This window comes from Lutra lutra, chromosome 17, assembly GCF_902655055.1.
Source record: "Lutra lutra chromosome 17, mLutLut1.2, whole genome shotgun sequence".
NCBI classification, from domain to species: Eukaryota; Metazoa; Chordata; class Mammalia; order Carnivora; family Mustelidae; genus Lutra; species Lutra lutra.
Genome location: NC_062294.1, coordinates 33502521 through 33523501, shown reverse-complemented (window position 1 = coordinate 33523501; position 20981 = coordinate 33502521). Strand labels below are relative to the sequence as shown.

The 20981-nt window shown below is 49.8% G+C and overlaps 1 protein-coding gene across 1 annotated transcript in view; it reads right to left on the bottom strand.

Moving 5' to 3' along the window:
• The window catches only part of ZNF423 (zinc finger protein 423), a 328748-nt gene that overhangs the window by 119085 nt on the left and 188682 nt on the right, over positions 1-20981 (bottom strand). Inside the window, exon 5 of the mRNA XM_047712029.1 lies at positions 16055-16139. Coding sequence (XP_047567985.1) covers positions 16055-16139 — 85 coding nt within the window. The remainder of the gene's footprint in view (positions 1-16054; positions 16140-20981) is intronic.

Here is a 20981-nt window from a genome sequence, read left to right as displayed (position 1 = left end):
AGGGGTCCTCTAAGCAAAGAGAGAGCCTAAAAGTAGTAGACCAGAAAGGAATAGAGACAATATTCAGTAACAGTCACCTTACAGACAATACAATGGCACTAAATTCATATCTTTCAGTAGTTACTCTGAATGTAAATGGGCTAAATGCCCCAATCAAAAGACACAGGGGTTCAGAATGGATAAAAAAAACAAAACCCATCAACCTGCTGTCACAAGAAACTCATTTTAGACCCAAAGACACCTCCAGATTTAAAGTGAGGTGGTGGAAAACAATTTACCATGCTAATGGACATCAAAAGAAAGCTGGGGTGGCGATCCTTATGTCAGATCAATTAGATTTTAAGCAAAAGACTAGAATAAGAGATGTGGAAGGACACTATATCATACTCAAATGGTCTGTCCAACAAGAAGTTCTAACAATTTTAAATATCTCTGCCCCTAACATGGGAGCAGCCAACTATATAAACCAATTAATAACAAAACCAAGAAACACATTGACAATAATACAATAACAGTAGGGGACTTTAACACCCCTCTCACTGAAATGGACAGATCATCCAAGCAAAAGATCAACAAGGAAATAAAGGCCTTAAATGACACACTGGATAAGATGGACATCACAGATATATTCAGAACATTCCATCCTAAAGCAACAGAATACATACTCTTCTCTAGTGCACATGGAACACTCTCCAGAATAGATCACATCCTTGGTCATAAATCAGGTCAAAACTGGTACCAAAAGATTGGGATCATTCCCTTCATCCCCGCATATTTTCAGACCACAATGCTCTGAAGTTAGAACTCAATCACAAGAGGAGAGTTGGAAAGAACTCAAATACATGGAGGCTAAAGAGCATCCTACTAAAGAATGAATGGGTCAACCAGGAAATTAAAGAAGAATTTTAAAAATTCATGGAAACAAATGAAAATGAAAAGAGAACTGTTCAAAATCTGTGGGACACAGCAAAGACAGTCCTGAGAAGAAAGTATATAGCAATACAAGCCTTTCTCAAGAATCAAGAAAGGTCTCCAGTACACAACCGAACCCTACACCTAAGGAGATGGAGAAAGAACAGCAAAGAAACCCTAAACCCAACAGAAGAGAAATAATAAAAAGCAGAGCAGAAATCAATGAAATAGAAGCAAAAAAGATATATAGAACAAATCAACAAAACTAAGAGTTGGTTCCTTAAAAGAATTAATAAGATTGATAAACCCCTAACCACACTTATCAAAAAGAAAAGAGAAAGGACCCAAATAAATAAAATCATGAATGAAAGAGGAGAGATCACAACCAACACCAAAGAAATGCCAATAATTATAAAAACATATTATGTGCAACTATACACCAGCAAATTTGGCAATCTGGAAGAAATGAATGCATTCCTAGAGATGTATAAACTACCAAAACTGAACCAGGAAGAAATAGAAAACCTGAACAGACCCATAACCAGTAAGGAGATGGAAGCAGTCATCAAAAATCTCCAAAAAAAACAAGAGCCCAGGGCCAGACGGCTTCCCAGGGGAATTCTACCATACATTTAAAGAAGAATTAATACCTATTATCCTGAAACTGTTCTAAAAACTAGAAATGGAAAGAAAACTTCCAAACTCATTTTATGAGGCCAGCATTACCTTTATCCCAAAACCAGACAAAGGAGAATTACAAACCAATATTCTTGATGAACACAGATGCGAAAATTCTCACCAAATACTAGCCAATAGGATCCAACCATACATTAAAAGGATTATTCACCACGACCAAGTGGGATTTATTCCTGGGCTGCAAGGTTGGTTCAACATCTGTAAATCAATCAGTGTGATACACAATATTAATATAAGAAAGAACAAGAACCATATGATACTCTCAATAGATGCTGAAAAAGCATTTGACAAAGTACAGCATCCCTTCCTGATCAAAACTCTTCAAAGTGTAGGGATAGACGGCACATACCTCAATACCATCAAAGCCATCTATGAAAAACCCACAGTGAATATCATTCTCAATGGGGAAAAACTGAGAGCTTTACCCCTAAAGTCAGGAACACAGCAAGGATGTCCATGATCACCACTGCTATTCAACATAGTACTAGAAGTTCCAGCCTCAGTAATCAGACAACAACGATAAATAAATAAATAGATAGATAGATAGCTTCCAAATCAGCAAAGAAGTAAAATCTCACTCTTTGCAGATGATATGATACTTTATGTTGAAAACCCCAAAGACTCTACTCTAAAACTGCTAGAACTCATACAGGAATTCAGTAAAGTGTCAGGATATAAAATCAATGCACAGAAATCAGTTGAATTTCTATACACCAACAGCAAAACAGAAAGAGAAATTAAGGAGTCGATCCCATTTACAATTGTACCCAAAACCATAAGATACACGGGAATAAACCTATCCAAAGAGGCAAAGAATCTGTATTGAGAAAACTATAAAGTACTCATGAAAGAAATTGAGGAAGACACAAAGAAATGGAAAGATGTTCCATGCTCATAGATTGGAAGAACAAATGTTGTGAAAATGTCTATGCTACCTAAAGCAGTCTACATGTTTAATGCAATCCCTATCAAAATACCACCTTTTTTCAACAAATTGGAAAAAATAATCCTAAAATTTATATGGAACCAGAAAAGACCACAAATAGCCAGAGGAATGTTGAAAAAGAAAGCCAAAGTTTGGTGGCATCACAATTCCAGACTTCAAGCTCTATTACAAAGCTGTAATCATCAAGACAGTATGGTACTGGCACAAAAACAGACACATAGATCAATAGAACAGAATAGAGAGCCCAGACATAGACCCTCAACTCTATGGTCAACTAATCTTTGACAAATCTTTGTCAATCTTTGACAAAGAATGTCCAATGGAAAAAAGACAGTCTTTTCAACAAATGGGGTTGGGAAAATTGGACAGCCACATGCAGAAGAAAGAAACTGGACCATTTCCTTACACTACAAACAAAAATAGACTCAAAATGGATGAAAAACCTCAATGTGAGACAAGAATCCATCAAAATCCTTAAGGAGAACACAGGCAGCAACTTCTCCCTAGAAACATCGCCAAAGGCAAGGGAAGCAAGGGCAAAAATGAACTATTGGGACTCCGTCAAGATAAAAGCTTTTGCACAGCAAAAGAAACAGTGAACAAAACCAAAAGACCACTGACAGAATGGGAGAAGATATTTGCAAATGACATATCAGATAAAGGGTTAGTATCCAAAATCTATACAGAACTTAGCAAACTCAACACCCAAAGAACAAATAATCCAATCAAGAAATGGGCAGAGGACATGAACAGACATTTCTTCAAAGAAGACATCCAGATGGCAGAGACACATGAAAAAGTGCTCCACATCACTCGTCATCAGAGAAATACAAATCAAAACCACAATGAGATACTACCTCACACCAGTCAGAATGGCCAAAATTAACTAGTCAGGAAACAACAGATGTCAGTGAGGATGTGGAGGAAGGAGAACCCTCCTACACTGTTGGTGGGAATGCAAGGTGGTGCAGCCACTCTGGAAAAGAGCATGGAGGTTCCTCAAAAATTTGAAGATAGAGTTATGCTATGACCCAGCAATTGCACTACTGGGTATTTACCCTAAAGATACAAATATAGTGATCCAAAGGGGCACGTGCACCTGAATGTTTATAGCAGCAATGTCCACAATAGCCAAACTATGGAAAGAACCATAGTTTGCTGCCAGAATCATCTCCCTCAACAGATGAATGGATAAAGAAGATGTGGTATATATATATACATTATGTTTATATATATATACAATGTACATATATACAGTGGAATACTATGCAGCCATCAAAAGAAATGAAATCTTGCCATTTGCGACTACATAGATGGAACTAGAGGGTATCACGCTGAGCAAAATAAGTCAATCAGTAAAACACAATTATCATATGATCACCCTGATATGAGGAATTTGAGAGGCAAAATTGGGGGGTTGGGGGGTTAGGGAAGGAAAAATGAAACAGAATGGGATCAAGAGGGAGACAAACCATAAGAGACTCTCAATCTCACAAAACAAAGTGACATTTACTGGGGGTAGGGGGGTATGGAGAGGGTGGTTGGGTTATGGACATTGGGGAGGGTATGTGATGTGGTGATGGCTGTGAAATGTGTAAGCCTGATGATTCACAGACCTGTATCCCTGGGGTAAATAAGACATTATATGTTAATAAAAATAATAAATAAGTAATTGAATAAATAAATAAATAAATAAATAAATAAATTTTTAGAAAGGTAATCAAAGATCTAAGTACACTGAAAGATATACCATTTTCATGGATTAGAAGCCTTGACATAGTAGATATCAATTCTCCCCCAATCAATATGCAGATTTATATAATTCTTATTAAAATGATAGGAAGAGGGCACCTGGATGATGCATTTGGTCAGGCTTCTGACTCTTGGTTTCAGCTCAGGTCATAATCCCAAGGTCATGAAATCAAACCCTGCACAGGCGCCATGCTCTGCGAGGAGTCTGCTTGAGTTTCTCTCTCCCTCTCCCTCTGCTGCATATAGCTACAGTAATGGAGACTGTGTCATACTGACAGAGGGATAGACACATAGATCAATGGAACCCAGAAATAGAGCCACACAAATATGCCTAGCTGGTATTTGGCAAAAACAAATCACTGGTGGAATTATAGTGTTTTTAAACAAATGATGCAAGAGCAACTGGATATTTGTAGGAGAAGAAGCAGCAGCTCAAATCTGCAAGAAGTCTTGCAGCTTATGTAAGTGCTAACTCAAAATGGATCATGGACTTACCTGTAAAATAGAAAATCATAAAATTTTTTTGGAAAAAAGTAGGCAAAAAAAATCTTTGGGATCTAGGGTTAGATAAAGTGTTCTTAAACTGGGCATCAAAGGCATGAGCTATAAAAGGAAAAATTGATAAATTGACTTCCTCAAATTTTAATCACTTACTCTGCAAAATACTGTGTTAAGGAGTCTGTTAAGATGAAAAGACTGAGAAGAAATTTATGCAAACCATGTAACCAACAAAGGACTAGTATCTAGACTATATAAAGAACTCTCAAAACCCAACAGTAAGGGCTGCCTGAGTGGCTCAGTTGTTAAGAGCTTGCCTTTGGCTTCGGTCATAATCCCAAAGTCTTGGATCAAGCCCCACATCAGGCTCCTTGCTCAGCAGGAAGCCAGCTTCCCCTCTTCCACTCCCCCTGCTTGTGTTCTCGCTCTCTCTCTCTCTCTCTCACTTTCAAATAAATAAATAAATAAATTTAAAAAAAAGAAAAACCTCAATGGTAAAAAAGCAAACAATCCAATTCGAAAATAAGCAAAAGATATGAAAACCCATTTCATACAAGAGGACAAACAGATGGCAAATAAGCCCATGAAAACACGTTCAATATCATTAGTCATTAGGGAAATGTAAATTAAAAGACAGTAAGATATTACTACACACCTATCAGATTGCTAAAATATAAAATAGTGACAAACCAAATGCTGGCAAAGGATGTGAAGAAATTTGATGTCCCTAAACATAGAGAAACTTGACCTTGCTGGTAAGAATGTAAAAAGGCACAGCTGCTCTAGGAAACAGTGTGGCGGTTTCTTTAAAAGTCATACGCACAAGCATTACAGACCCAGCAACAGCACACCTGGGCATTTATCCCAAAGACAATGAAAACTTATGCAGGACTCCATTTATGTAGCATTCTTGAAATGACAGAACTATAGAAATGGTAACAGATGCACAATTTCCAGGGTTAAGGCAGGAACTGGGGGAGAATGGAAGTGGCTGAGACAGCATGAAGGATGCTGGTGGTAATGGAAATGTTCCATAGCCTGAATGCGTCCATGCCAGCTTCATCCTTGTGATACCATATTGGCATTTTGTGAACTATTACCCTCAGGGGAAACTGAGTAAGGGGTACAGAGGATCTATCTGTGAACTCCATGAGAACCCACGATTACCTCAAAATAAAAAGTTGAATACTTCTAAGTTAAAAAAATATGGGGTGCCTGGGTGGCTCAGCAGATTAAGACTTTGTCTTCAGGTCATGATCTCAGGGTCCTGGGATTGAGCCCTGCATCAGGCTTTCTGCTCAGCAGGGAGCCTGCTTCCACTCCCCCGCCCAGCGCTCTGCCTTCCTCTCTGCCTACTTGTGATCTCTCTCTGTCAAATAAATAAATAAAATCTTTTTTTTTAAAATGTAAGGAGAAATAAAGGACCACAAAGAGCTTTAAAAGAAGGAAAAAAAGAAAATAAAATAAAAGAAGGAAAGATGGGTGGGAGCACCATTGTTCCCCAAGCTAAGGTGCTGGAGGCATGGGGACTGTGGGGAGGGAACAGGGCAGCCAGGTAAAACAAAGTATGGTCAATTAAATTTAAATTTCAAATAAGTAAATAATTTTTTACTATATGTATCTCCCATGCAATATTGGAGACACACCCAGACTAAAAAATTACATGTTCTTTATTTGGAATTCAAATTTAACTAGCCATTCTGTGGTTTTATTTGTGAATTCCGGACACCCTAGGAGGGAAGGCTTAGGACATAGGCGTCTGGAGCCACCCAGGGGCTGTGGCCCAGAAAAGGCAGGGTGGGCACTGAGAGTTGGAATAGGAAGACTGTAGGAGAGTGGCCAGAGGGCCAGGAAAGGGATGGCAGGGACCACAGACACCACAGGCGGGGCAGTGCCTTAGGAGGGGGGAAGGCAGACATTAGCTGGGGACATCCCCCAGCTGCTGTGGGTATGGGCCTCTGCTGGCAAAGTGACCCTCTGTGGGCGGTCCACATAAAATTCAGAAAAAGACCAAAAGAGTGACCGCTTGAGTTTTCAGGTGCTGCTCCAGGCTGGACGGCGCCTGATGGCATATCCAAGAAGGGGTCAGGATTTCTCATCTGTTCGTTCTTTTGACACCCACCTGCCCCCTACTAGCTCCAGGATCGGGGGATTTTGTTTTGCTGTGACATCCATGCTTAGTGCCTGGCATGTACTTGGAGCGCAAGGAAGAAAAACAGTTCAGAATGAATAAAGGAGTAAATGAATCAATCATCCTGATTGGAGCTATTCTCTGGATCTATCCTGCAGGCAGACCCCCTTAGAGCTTGACAAAGGCAGAGGACAAGTCTTCCTCTTCTAGGAAGCCTGCAGCAGCACCCTCTGAGCTGCCATAGACTGGCACTTGGGATGCAGGCTTAGTATGACCTCAAAAGGGCTGTTTATCCTCTCAAAACAAGGGTTCTAGTATCGTCCTCATTATCTTAAGCATTATCTTTAATTAGTCCCTGCCACAGGGACTAATAATAATATTAATAATATTAATGTTAACAGCTACCATGGACAGAAAATTCACATGTGCCAGGCAGTGTGCTGGGTGATTTTCATACATTTTTTAGTTCATTTAATGCTCTAAGCAGCTCCCCTCAAAAGCAGGGGTAGGACCCTCTCTGTGCATCCCTGTTCTTGTGGAAATAGGTACCTCCTTGATTTTCAAGAATACACTCTCTACTCCCATTTCAGGGGGAAAGTGGGTTGACAACGACCCACCCCAGCACTCCGGAAGGGCAAGTGGTGCTAATCTGAATATTCAACTCCTCCATCTCCCTGGCTACAGGAACTAATTCACAGGTAGCTTCAGGACCCTCCTGAGACAGTGAGACTCGGTCCTGAGATCTTTTCCACTGATGAGGAAGAAATGTCCCTCTCTGCTGGGACTGCTGGACCAAGAGCAGCTGGTTGTCATCATGCACCAGGGAAAGAAGGCAACAAAGAGGAGGCAGAGCCTTCTGAGAGGCAGAAGAGAGAGAGAGATGACTTTGCTGGAACCCCTGGATCCAGCCAGGCCTGAAGCCTCTTACCCAAGGAATCCTGGGACTTTTCAGTTATATGAACTGATAATTCTCTTTTCTATGTGATAGTCAGTATGACCTGGGTCTGACTTGCCACTGGACGAGTCCTCCCTAAACTGCTGTGTACCATTAGCACGGGATTATATTATAGACGAGGAGCTGAACCAGACAGAGACAGATAACTTGGTTAGCCACAAAGTGACACGACCAGGAGCTGGGAGTGTTCTTAACCACTGTGACTGACTATAGAGCTCTACATTCTGAGTGTGCTTGTGTGGGCCCACCTGCATACTCTCTTTCTCATTAATATTCATAGCTACAGCAGATGGAGCAAACAGTTGGTGCTCAATAAAGCTCTACTGGAGGGTGGGGAGATGAGGTAATTGGGTAATGGACATTAAGGAGGGCACTCCATGTAATGAGCACTGGGTATTATATGCAACTGATGAATCACTGAATTCTACCCCAAAACTAGTAAGACACTAGATGTTAACTATATTGAATTTAAATAAAAAATTAAAAAAAAAAAAAAAAAAAAGCTCTACTGAATGAACTAAATCAGTCACTTCCTTAAGAAGTCTTTGTTTAGAGGGCGCCTAGGTGGCTCAGTGGGTTGAGCCTCTGCCTTTGGCTTAGGTCATGATCCTAGAGTCCTGGGATCGAGCCCCGCATCTGGGTCTCTGCTCCGCGGGGAGCCTGCTTCCCCCTCCCCCTCTGGCTGCCTCTCTGCCTACTTGTGATCTCTCTCTCTCTCTCTCTGTCAAATAAATAAAGAAAAACTTAAAAAAAAAAAAAAAGTCTTTGTTTAGAAAAGGCTCCCAGTCAGTGATGCTAGATTCTTACTCCAACTCAGGCTCGCAGTGCGCCTGTGTACCTCTGAGGAACCATCTCCCTTCTCTCCCCCACTTCCCCTCCCCAGGCAGATGAGTTGGAAGACAGAACAAGAGGGACCTGTGAGACTCATTGGCCTGTGAGGGCCACCCCAACTTCCTCGGGAGAGGAGATCTCCTCTTTCCTCCCCATTGGACCCCAGACACACATGAGGAAGGGCGTCCAGTGTGAGGTTCTGCAAATTGCTAGAAGCCCAGGGCAGAGGGGGGCCACCATGGACCACGGGACATTTGTTTTCTGTCCTCAACTCCAGTAAGGCTCAGCCAGAAGCAGACGCAAGGGATGCTGCCCAAGCCCCGCGGCTCCCAGGCAGCCAAATGACCATAAAGGGCACTCAGGAAAGTCCGTCCCACAGTACAGGCCACCATGTCCATGGCAACGAAAAGCAAGAAGGGAAGGCCATGCCTGTGGGCGGGCCGAACACAAGAGCTGCTGGGGCCCCAGTCCCTGCCTCTCTGGGACTGGCACTTTTGTGAGCTCCTCTCCCCCTTCCTCCTCCTCTCCCCACTGAGGCCCTCCCCGTAGCCTGGAAATATGCTCTGGTGTCCCCTCCTAAAAAGCAAAAGCTCCCTGGGACCCTCGGACCCCTCCACCTCCTGCCTCCCATCCTCCCTTCCCAGCCGGAACCTGCAAGTCGACACGACACTGCTGGTCTCCCCTGGGCCCCCAGCTCATTCCTCCATCTGATTCCATTGACCCTGCCCAGTACTCAGTCAGCCTCACCTGTAAGGTCATGGTTAGGGTCCTCTTTGCCAGCCCCGCAATAGCTAGCTCTTCCTCGGGCACTGTGTCATCTACCTGTCACCCCAAAACTTGGTCCCCCGAGACCCTGAAGTCATTCCTAACTTCTTCCCTTCCCACGTGCATTCAATTTTGCCACCCCTGCTGCGTTTGCCTTTTAAAGGTTTCTCAAACCACACCCTCATCTCTCATGACCACACTGTACTGTCTCTACAACCCGCCCACCTCCTGCCTCGTGATTTTTCCTGAAGCGACATTGCTTTGTCTGTAATTTCCCCCTCATACTACATGGGCCTCTTCTCTATGAATTGGCTTCTGCTTTTCTCTGTCTGGAATGCCCCTTCCACCTTACTTCCCATCTTCTTAGGTGTCCTCTCCTCCAGGAAGTTTTCCTGTATGCCCAGACTCGGTAACACACCTCTCCTTTGAGCTTCCATATCTCACGCTTGTGACATTACAGAGAACTTTTCCTCTGGGGTTATTACCTCCCCAAGTGGATGAGAGGAGAGGTTCCTCGCTGAGCCCCCCCAAGGATCTCAATCATGTTTACTGAACAGAGGTTATTATTAGAGGAAACCCCACCTACAGAGGTCTTTCTCCCTCAAGAAGAAGAAAGAGGAGGAGGAGGAGGAGAAGAAATCTATGAGAACCAGAACATTTCTTACTATCTTAAAATCCGGAACTGACGGGTCCTTCATAAACCAAAGTGCTTGATCAACAGCTTCCTCAAACCAACCGATGAGGTTCAAAGTCAGGGAAATGGACTCTTCTCACCCTTGGGGACTGCTAAGGGCATTTTGGAAAAATAAAAATTAAAAAAAATATATAAAAAGAATGGGATGCTATGCTGTCTGTCCAGGCTTGCTATTCTGACAAAGCAGTTCCAGAACATGAAATGTAATCTCCAGGGGGAGAGGGAGATGTTTTCATCCCATCTTACGAGTGCACGGATGTTTTAGGTCTGGCATCCTCTGAATCAGAGCTCCATGGAAGGGCCTCACACAGCCCTGTGTGGCAACACGTGTTTGCGGCAGAAAGTATACAGAAACCCCTTCTCCTTGTCCTTTTCATGGGTTTTCCTCTTCAGTTACAGCTGAGGCGGTTTCTATTTTCCCGGTGGGAGGGCGAGACACAGATTTCCACACCAAACCTTCCCTCCCCTCCCAAATGCTGCAGGTCAGACCTTCAACACAGGTCCTGTGCTGAAGCAGCTGCAAGAAAGAGTGGGGACCCAGACAGCAAGGGGGCTTGCTTGCTTGCTTGCGCCTCTAGGGATGTGCTTCTTAAAGCCTTAGAAGACAAAAGCCCCCCCACACACACACGCCCTCCACGTGGACCACGGCCCATCCTGCCATAGCGAGGGAAGGGCTAGGGAGGAGACGACAGACAAGGACCACCAGCCCAGCGCGTGTGGGGACAGGAGGTGGGAGAAGCTTATCTTCCAGATGCCCCCAATTTCTTCGCCCCCAATTTCTTCACCCCCGACAATAGAGCTTGGCCTTCAGAGGCACCCAGGGAATGGGGCCGACGTGACCAGGAAAACAACATCCCCAGAATCCCTAATGCCCCACTGGGCCGAGGCTGACTCTAGCCTGGCTGGCTGCCTGCCAGAGAGTCCTCAGCCACTTTCCAAGGACATAGAGGGTGAACGTTCCTGTCGAGGTTCCCTGAGGACTGTCCCTTCCCAGCCCTGACCCTCCTCGGTGCTCCCCCCAGGGGCCCGTGAAGCCCTGGGTAAAGACGCCAGGGCCCAGAGGCTGAGTCACTCCCTTAGGGCCGACCTGGGTCAGAGCAAGTTCGTTATTTCAAGGACAAGTTCTCAGATCCCTTATCCAGCCCCGCCTGGCAGGAACCTAGAGGAGAAACGTCCACGAGCAGTTGAGAAAAGGGCTGATCTGCTTCTTTGGGGTCTGAGACCTCGGGTGCCCTAGGGGGGCTGGGCATGCTCTGTGCCCACGTGTTCAACACGCAGGCGAAGACACGCCCCCTGCTCCAGCCGCTGGAAGGGGGCCCTGCCTCTGGGCCAGGCCACAGGAAGCCCAAGGCAGGCCTCAGGCAGAGCCATTTTTGGGGGCGAGGAGGGGGCCATCCTTCCAGATGTGGGCAAGAGCAGCCGGGCAGGGCACAGAACGGGGCCCACTCCACGTTTTTGATGTGCCTGCTGGGGGAGGGGGTGTCTAAAACCATTTCAAAAGCTGGGGGTAGCCCAGAGAAGGCAGCCTTGTTCCCTGTGGGGAGGGGGGATTTCAAAGGCGACCCTGCCGTTAAAAAGGTTTCCAAAAAACCCTTGCCTTTCTATGGGCTCCAAATCACTCCCTGGCCAGCAGCAGTCAGGACAGGGTGCTGGGAAAATGTTCCCAAGGAGACGCGTCCCTGAGTCACCCTAACTCCCAGGGTCTGGAGGCTGGAAAGCCACGAAGAGGCCCCCCGCTATAAAAGGGCCGGTTTAGCATCCCCCAGGGGAGGTCTCCAGCAGTCTGGGTCCCTGGGAAGGCCTGCCTCAGAACCCCCTGTGCCCCACGTTTATGAGAAGGCCGTCAAGCTGAACGGTGCCGCTTCTACTCGCCAAGTCCCCCGGTGCTGCTAAGGCCGGCTTTTGCCCCCACAAGCCGCAGGCATCCACTCTGGGCTCGGGCTCTTTAGCAGGGGAAGCTGTCCATAGGGACACTGGGCCCCAACAGTCTTACTGGGACTTCAGAGTCAGCCCCAGCTGGGGCTCTTGGGCCCATTACTATTCCCTTCCTGCCCCCACCATCGCCCCCCTCCCCACCCTCCCCAAGCCACCAGGGCCAAGTAGGCACACCACACAAACCAGGTACCAGTTCTCTCTCCTCTCCCCTCTCTCCTCTCTCCTCCCTCCTCCCTCCTCTCTTCTCTCCTGGCCTCATCCCCTCACCTCTGGACCAGGCCAGGCAGGCCTCTGTTCCCTTTCGTCCTCTTCTGCCTCAAAACTGCTTCCAGATGCATCTCCCTCAAGCACTCAGCTACATCCAGGCTGTACTCTGCTCCCAAACCTTCAATGGCTCCCTAGTGCCTAAGTCCAAGGTTGCACATTCAGGGGCCCACAGGGACCAGACAAGGGGCATAAATGAGCAAAGCAGCCCCCAGAATACAGTAGGGATGGGTGGGGACTGTGGTGCCCAGGAACACACGGTCCCAGCTGCTGCTGCCGTGCTCCTGTCACCTGCGCCGTAGGGGAACTCAGGGCCCTGGCTGCTTTATCTTCTGGTTTATCAAGTGAAGCCTAATAAAATACCAGCCAAGGGACCTCCAGATTTGGACCCCAGCCCGCAGGGTCGAGTCTAAACCCAAACCCCTTAACCTGGCATTCAAGGCTCTCTGTGGCCTGGCCACAAGCTACCTCCCCACCCTCACTGCCCACAATGCTCCCACATGAGAGGCCTCCATCCCAATAAGGTCAGACTCCTCCAGCCCCCAAACTCCCTCCTCTGCTCCTGCCTCTGAGCCTGGCTCACCCCAGAGTCCTCCCACAGACCCTGCTCCCTGCGTCCTCTGGCTACCAGCGTATCCTTCGAGGACCTCCTTCTGCTGAGCCCTCCGAGGCCGTTGTTCCCTGGTGACCCACCTTCCTTGTCAAAGCTGCCCTCTCTGCCAGTGTTGGGCCTGCCACAGAGGAAAGTCTTCTGCCTTCAACACCCAGGCCTTTCTGGTGGACCTCCTTGGATCCAGCAGTCTCGTTCCAGGAGCACCAACCTCGCAGCAGTGCGCATACCTGGATGCCAGAGGCCATCAGCTTCCCCTGCAGGCGGTACAGCGTCCTTCTCACCACTGACCCTGGCGGGGAGCCACACGCAATGGAGAGAGTCCAGCCTTACCCAGACCCTGCTTCTACTACTTTGTCTCTGGAAGAACTTGGAAGCATCACTGAAACTCCCCGATGAGACACAGGAGGGCACCTGCATGGGTACCTGGCATGTGGCAGGGCTCAGCGCCCTCACCCAGGGACACCTCCATTCCTGGCATGATGTGTGTGCCATGGTTGTCTCCTATGGGGTGCTGTGAGGTCTCTGAGGGCAGGGACCGGGTCCCTTTCTCCCTTGATTAGCTGAGACCACCCCAGCACTCTGCATACAAGAGGTGCTCACTGTTCTTTGATGAATTGCCTCAATGAGGCCAGGGCAGGGCCAGCAGGTGGGGAGCGCAGGTTAGGGCAAGAGATTTCACGGCTCACATGGGTTCCCAGCCCAGGCCTCACAGGGTGGGCACCGCTCAGGGATACGGCATGGTGACACTTTCTGCAATCATGTAAACATCTTATTCAGAAGCTCGGGCTCTGAGACCAGCAGCTCCTTACTGTCTGCTCCCCAGGAACCAGGCCAGCTCACAGCACTGCTGAGCAGGCTCAGGTAAGGGGCCCTGTCCAGCCCCCAGCCAGGACTGCCTCCCTCGGGGGTCCGGCACTCCGCTCGCCCCAAGCCCCGGATGTCCCTCCAGCCCCCTTTCCCATCCCGTCGCCCAGCCCACCTCTCTAGGTAGGAGCAACCCTTCCACCTGAGGACACACGGCTTCCAGGCTCCGTGCAGAAGGAAAGGTGAAAGGGGGGGTGGGTGGGGGAAGCACCTTTGAAATCACTGTGGTCCAATTAGCCAGGCTCTCACTCTTCGTGCTTACAAACATGCACACGCATTAACACCTGCTCCAAAAGCAAACATTTTTAGATATCTTCATCTTTACCTCCTTGACACTCCCATGAAAGCACTCTCAGCAGCCGGTGACTGACAGGATAGTTTCCTTCTTCTACTTCAGCAGGGGGCTTTCAAACAGAAGAAATTAAAAAGCCACCAATCTCCCTGTCAAGCTGAACTCCTGGGGTCTTCCCTGCCCCTCCTCAGCTCCCCGGGTTCCCTCCCCACCAGCCGAGCCCCACCCCGCACTCAGTTGGGGTCCGCACCTCGAGGGGAGCCTCTCTGAGTCAGTGGGACACTGGACACCCAGACCCGCTGAATGTGCCAAGGCTGCCCTGGGAGGGGAGAGCACCATCCTCACCTTAAGCACGATTTCACTGAATAAGGGCCTTAGTAATCGCTCCTTTTGCAGAGAATGTGGATGGGGGCACAGATGTGGGGCAATTCTCCTGCATTGCCGGTGGGATGCAACATTGTGTGGTTTCACACAAGTGCCTCGGAAATCTGTCCATCCGTATCTACTGAAGGTGAACCTACTAGTGTCCTGTGACCCACCAGTTCCAGCCCCGCCGATCTTCCCATTCAAACCGCGTGCACCTGTTCGCCAAAACCCACACACGAGAATGCCCAGAGCAGTGCACGATCTGAAACAACTCCAATACGGAAATGACGGAGAAGCCCATCAGGAGTCGGACAGATAAGACGAATGGTGAAGTATCACAGGATGGAAGAGCACACACCCGGGAGAAGGGGCAATGTCCAAACTATGGGCACGAACCTGAATGAGTGAAACCCGCTGGACACCAATGAGCAGAGACCGTACAATCTCATTTAGACCAAGTGCCAAACGGGCCCAAAAAGCCCTATGCTGTTCGACATAGGGACGGTGGCGACATGTCGTTGTGCAGGGGGATGGGAGGGTCTGGAGGGGCCAGGAGGGGCTTCTGGGATGCGGACATGCTCTGCTTCCTCTCTGGGCTGTTGGTTACATGGGTGTGCTCGGTTCGTGAGAATTCACCAAGCTGCACGGTGAACGGATCTCTTCAAATGTACGTGGTTAAGGGTTTTCCAGAACAGTACTCTGTCAGCATGGCTCTTTTTCAGACTGAAATGGAGATATACTAGAGGAAGCTAAGGGTCAGGATGCTCAACCCACACCTGAAACCTCCCTGCACAGACTGCAGGGGTCCTGGAGAAGCAACCACACTTCCCCCAGAGACCCAGGATTCCAGAAACTCCCAAAGCCCTCACTGCCAAGTCCTCCACCTCCCCCGGCCAAGCCCGCACGCTCACCGGAAGCTCGGCAGGGCCCCCTCTTGCACGGAGGGCATCTCCAGTGGCCGGGGAGACCGCACCCGTCCACGGAAGGCACGGAAGAGCTCACGCCTCCCCTCCGAACCTCAGGCCAAGAGGGAACACGATGGCGCTTTGAAAGACCCCCCTCTTCTGGAAAGGCTGAATTTCCCAAAGTCCAAAAACCACTTGAAGAGGAATAGGAAAAGTACTGAAATAACTTTGTAAGCACTCTGTTTTGACAACGTGCCTGAGGAATTCATCACGTTTAGCGGGGAAACGCGAGCTGTTAAATCGATTCAATGTCATGACATACGGAATTGAGGCATAATTGCCCCTGAGTGCTTGACAACTGGAAAGCACTTCGTTTCAGAAATGGAGGGAAATTTATGCTGGGAAATGGAAGAGATTGTCAAAAGTTTGATTGTAATGTGAGTGAAGCTGCGACAGGAAGGCTGGATGGAGAAAATGCTCCAGCTCTCTCACATTTTACCCCCATTCGAAATGTCTCCGAAACAGCAGCTGTGACTCCATCTTTTGCCCTAAAAGCAGTGAAATGATGATTGGAACCACAGATTTCAAACCCCGACGAGTGGTCCCAGCACAGGTGGGCAGAAACGCTCTCTTACCAATCATGTGGTTGGCAACATGGATTTGGATCTCTCTCTCGTTCTCAAAGGTCATCTGGCACTTGATGCACTGGTATGTCTTTTTCTGTTTGGAAGCCAAAAAGAAAGGAATTAGATAGTTAGGAAGTAGAAAAGAGCATAAAGCAAAAAGTACCTGGAGGTCCTAGCTCAAGAATTTTCAGAATGGCTTGTGGTCCCCTCCCAGGTGTCTCCAAGTCATTCTCTTCCCACCTGCCTCTGAGTCCAGCTCTCCAGCCTGGGGAAGGGGACTGAGCTACATTCTAAGGGAGCTGCTCCTCTGTTAGGTCTGAGGAGATGGCCATGATGGGACTCACCATCCCAAGGTGAGAGCACACAGTATGACCATGGAAAGGAAGTCAAGGGAGGCTGCCCCATTTGGAGCATGCTCAAACCCATCTATGCAACTCCCAGCTATCCATCCATCCATCCATCTACCTACCCACTATCTACCCACCTATCCAACTACACACACACACACACACACACACACACACTCATCTGTCTACCCATCAATCCATCCACCTATCTTATCATCTGTCTACATACACACCTACCCATCCACCAATTCATCCATTCGCCCTCCATCTACCCTTCACCTGCCTGTCTTCCCCTACATCCATCCACCTATCCTCACTCTAACGATCCACCCACCCATCCTCCTATCCAACCATACATCTATCTTTCCACCCATCCAACTACTGTCTCTCTTTACCCGCCCTAAGGACCATGTGGCTGAGCAGGGGATACTGTTCCTCCCAATCCTGGTACTTAAAAGCAACTGAGGGATTCCTCATCTGCCCTAGGCACACAAGACCACGGGCGATCCCACAGCTCACTTCCACACACAGGAAGCTGAGACCAGCTGCCTCGAGGGGGTGGGAGCAGGAAAATGGAGATCATCGGAAGCTTCAGACCTTCTTGAAGTCCCATTCCAAAGAGCGGAGCTCATTCTCAACAGCTACGCCTGGCTGAGTGATGGCGAAAGCAGACCCTTGTGGACAGGGGCAGTATTGCCTGTGTAGGGGAAGGTGAGTGGCTGTGAGTCTTTATGAAGGGGACGGGGTGGTACTGGGATCCAAAATATCCAATCTTTTTGAAGACCACCTCAGCTCTGGGACCACGGGGCCTCCCTCCACCCCTGGAAGAGGGAGAAGGACTTCGGAGTTCTTGGCTGAACACTCAGGCCCAACCCTCCATGATGCAGCCAGGGCAAACCACCAGGGGGCTCAGTTGTCTCAGGTCCCAGGGTGGCTCCAACCATATCTGCAGGTCCCCTCTAGGGTCCCACGTCCAGGTCATTGCCCACGCAGGATCTTCCACTCGGAGTATACCCTTTCCATCCTCGAGGACTCCGTTCAAATGCTACCTCTACTAGAGAAGCCTCCTCTTCCCACCCAGGGGCTCCCTGGGGCCCCGAGCTTCTGCTTAAAGCATCCAGTCCCTCAGCACACGGATCTGTCGTGGCTAATTGACTTGTTTGCACCCCCCCGCCACTACACCTCAAGTGCCCAGAAGCCCAGGCTGTGTTTCGTCCACCTGTGAGGTCCCACAGCCAGCAGAGACTTGTGCTGGGGAAACATTTGTTGAACAAAGGAGCAAAGTTGCAAATACTATGTTGCAGAGCACTCTACTAGGACAGAAGGAACGAACAGAACCAAAGCTGACTTCTATACGCTGGATCCTCAGCACCAGGCACAGGGCATAGGACGAGGGCGAGTGTCTCATGATGACTTAACGTTATTACAATTGTTGTTGGTGCTGAGCAAATGCTGGTCGAACACATGAGTGAAGAAATGACAGTCTTAGCTGGTGTCAGGAGCTTCGGTTTCAGAGGCAGCATACCCACTCGGGCTCCAGCACCCGCTCTGATAAGATTGGGGCCCTTCCCCCAGTGTTGCAGAAGAGTGGCCGAGAAGCAGGCATTTAGCCTGGAAATGCCCCGGGAAGAACAGCATGAGGCTGGGGGGCGTGGGGGGGGGGGGCAGGACAGGGCTGGGGATTGTGGCCGCACAGGAGACAGAGGAGACAGAGGGGACTGAGGTCTTCTCGGGGACACAGGCCCGAAGCTCCCAGCTCAGTTCAACTCCACATCCGTGCTCATGGAGGGCAATGATCTTGGGTCTCTCCACTGTCAAAATCATTCATTCCTTCCCATATATGTGCCCCACCCCCTTATGAAGGAAGGAAAGAAGGAAGGGAGGGAGGGAGGGAGGGAGGGAGGAAGGAAGGAAGGGAGGGAGGGAGGGAGGAAGGAAGGGAGGGAGGGGTGAGGAAGAACGACACACCCCAGGCATCTCCACACCAAGGAAGCCCAGAGCAGGCCATGATCCCCTTCCTTGGTTCTACTTGGGTAGAAGTGTGTGGAGATCGTACAGAGCATGGCTAGTCCAGACCAGTGCGGGGGACGGTCCATGACCAAGGGGATTTGAGCTGTTCCTCCTACGAGCAGGTGAACGACGTGGGCTGCTGTGCTTGGTAAAAAAAAAAAAAAAAATCACCAGGGGCCAGGCAGGATGAGAAGTTCTCCCCAGCGTGGAGAAAGGGTCCAGGGGATTCCTGAGGGAGGGGACATTGCTGACCTGACCACAAGAGCCTGTGGTCACACACACACATGAGTGCACGCGCACACACACACACGCACGCACAGCCTGCATGTACGTGGTATGGACGTGCCCACAAGGACACACACGTACACACAAGCGCACGTATGTACATTCCCTTGCCCCAACTCTCTGTCAACACACAAGACCCCCCGCCCCCTCCCACACACAGCAGCCTGCTCCCTGTAACAAAGACACGCAGGTACAACACCCGCAGAGCACTGGGGGTGTCCTCACGACCACAAGCTCACACATGTTGATGTATACAAACTCATCCTGAGACACAGATGCCTTCAGCTTCCTCACTGGAACCCTGAGAGCAACATCCATCATGCACAGGTGTGCCCAGGGATGCACAAGCACACGCGCAGACCCCTCCCAGACACACCCCTCGGGAACCACGTGCAGACTCCCAAGGGTCTAGGTAAGCACTTGCACACACAGGCATCTATGCTCAGCCACACACACAGGGTCACCAGCACCAAAACTCACTAAGCACGTGTATTATTTCCAGAGACCTACACGGATAGCCCTGCCGGCCTTGCCCGAAAAGTCAGGGGTGCCCAAGGCCCAGAGCCGCAGACACCTGGCCAGGGCCATCTGGGCCTCCCTGGTGGTGGAACGGGAGTTCAGGGACAAGCAGGTGAGGACCCTCTCACTCTCTCTCCCTCCTGTTGCAACACTGGCCAGACCCCGCCCTCACCCCAATGCCTCCTCTTGGTCTATCTGCCCCTTCTCTATCCCCAGAGACCCCCTCCGCCACTGGAGCTTCAGGACAGACCAGAGACATAATTATAGAGAGCGAGAATTTGGCATTCAAAGCCCCTCCTCTGTCTCAAGCTCCTTCCCCAGAGCGCAGCCCAGGAGAACCAAAGCTGAGCCCCCAGGGTGCCTTCACCTGCCTGGCCCCCAGCAACCTCAGAGAGGAGTCCAGGGCAGAGGGAGAACATGCTTGAGACCAGTAGAGACAAGAAGAGAGGGAGCGACAGGAATGACAGCTCCCAGCCGCTGAATTTCCATGGTTTGATGACAGCTCACATCTACTGAGCACCTACTGTGTGCAGGCTCTGTTCATTCTGAAGACTCACAATCCCTCGGCAAGCCCCACTTTAAGGTTGGAGAAAGTGGAGTTCAGAGAGGCCAAACCACTGGGCCAGAGCCCCGCCCAGCTAAGCAAGGGGACGATCCCGGGCCAGCTGCCTCCAGAACCGTGTCTGAGCAGCTCTTCTCAGCTCTGGCATCCCAGAACACCACGGATGGCCCTGGGCTAGGGGACAGGGAGCCCGTGCGGCCTGGCCAAGCCCTCTGACCTGTATGAGAGCACCCAGTCCGCCACATCTGGCACTGTGAGGCCTGGGGAGTCGATGGAGGGCTGGGGTCTCCCCACACTGGCCTAGAGTTGGGCTGATGTTGTTACTGCCCATTAACAGAGTGGGGGCAGAGGTGGGGGGCAGGGCGGGAACCGCCACGCTTCCCGCTCCAGCCGACAGCAGCCTCGGCCCCACAGCCCCACAGGAACCCAGTCCTCCGAGAGCTGGTTGCTATGGATACCCTCCAGAGGGTCCCAGCCTGCCAGCCCCCAAGCCCTTGCTCGGCCCCCAGAGTCTGCTCTTACACGCGTGAGTCCTAGGGGAGCGAGGGGCGGGTGAACAGACAGCTGGGCCCCTGCCCCCAGGCGTGCCCAGGCAGGGGGCAAGGCCTCAGAGGCTGGGCCTCCACTGGGGGAGGATCCACGCTTTGTCTAGCTCCTTTCCGCCAACAGCCCATCTGCCCAGGCCTCTAGATGTGATTGTCTGCTCACCTCCTCTCTCGCAGGGCCTGGGACAGGGAGAGGAAGGCCTGTTGGGCTCCCAGAAAACAAGGCCCCTCAGGTTTGAATCCCTGATCTGTGTATCCCTGGGTAGATGGTTCCCCCTTTCTGGGCCTGGGTACCATCCTTGCCAAAACAGAGGTCACGGCAAAGTTCCCAGGTTGTTGCCATGGAAATGGTATACGAGCCTTTGCCCACACAGTGGAGGCTTCATGAAGTGGTCCTTGATGCAGAACCAAGGGCAGCGCCTGGAGAGGGGCAGGCTTAGGAGCAGCCCCGTGGCTAGCAGGAGCCCCCGCACCATGTGGGAGCGGCGGGGGAAGGCAGGGCTGGGGTGCACCTGGGAGGAGGGCATACGGGGCCCCAGCCCTGCCACACTATCCCACAATCTGAAGGAGAAGGGAGTGACCAAGCCAACCCCACCCCAGCCTGCCACCAGGATGGGTTCCAGAGCCAGGCAGAACGTGGGTCAAGAACTCACTCAGCTGTGGCCCCA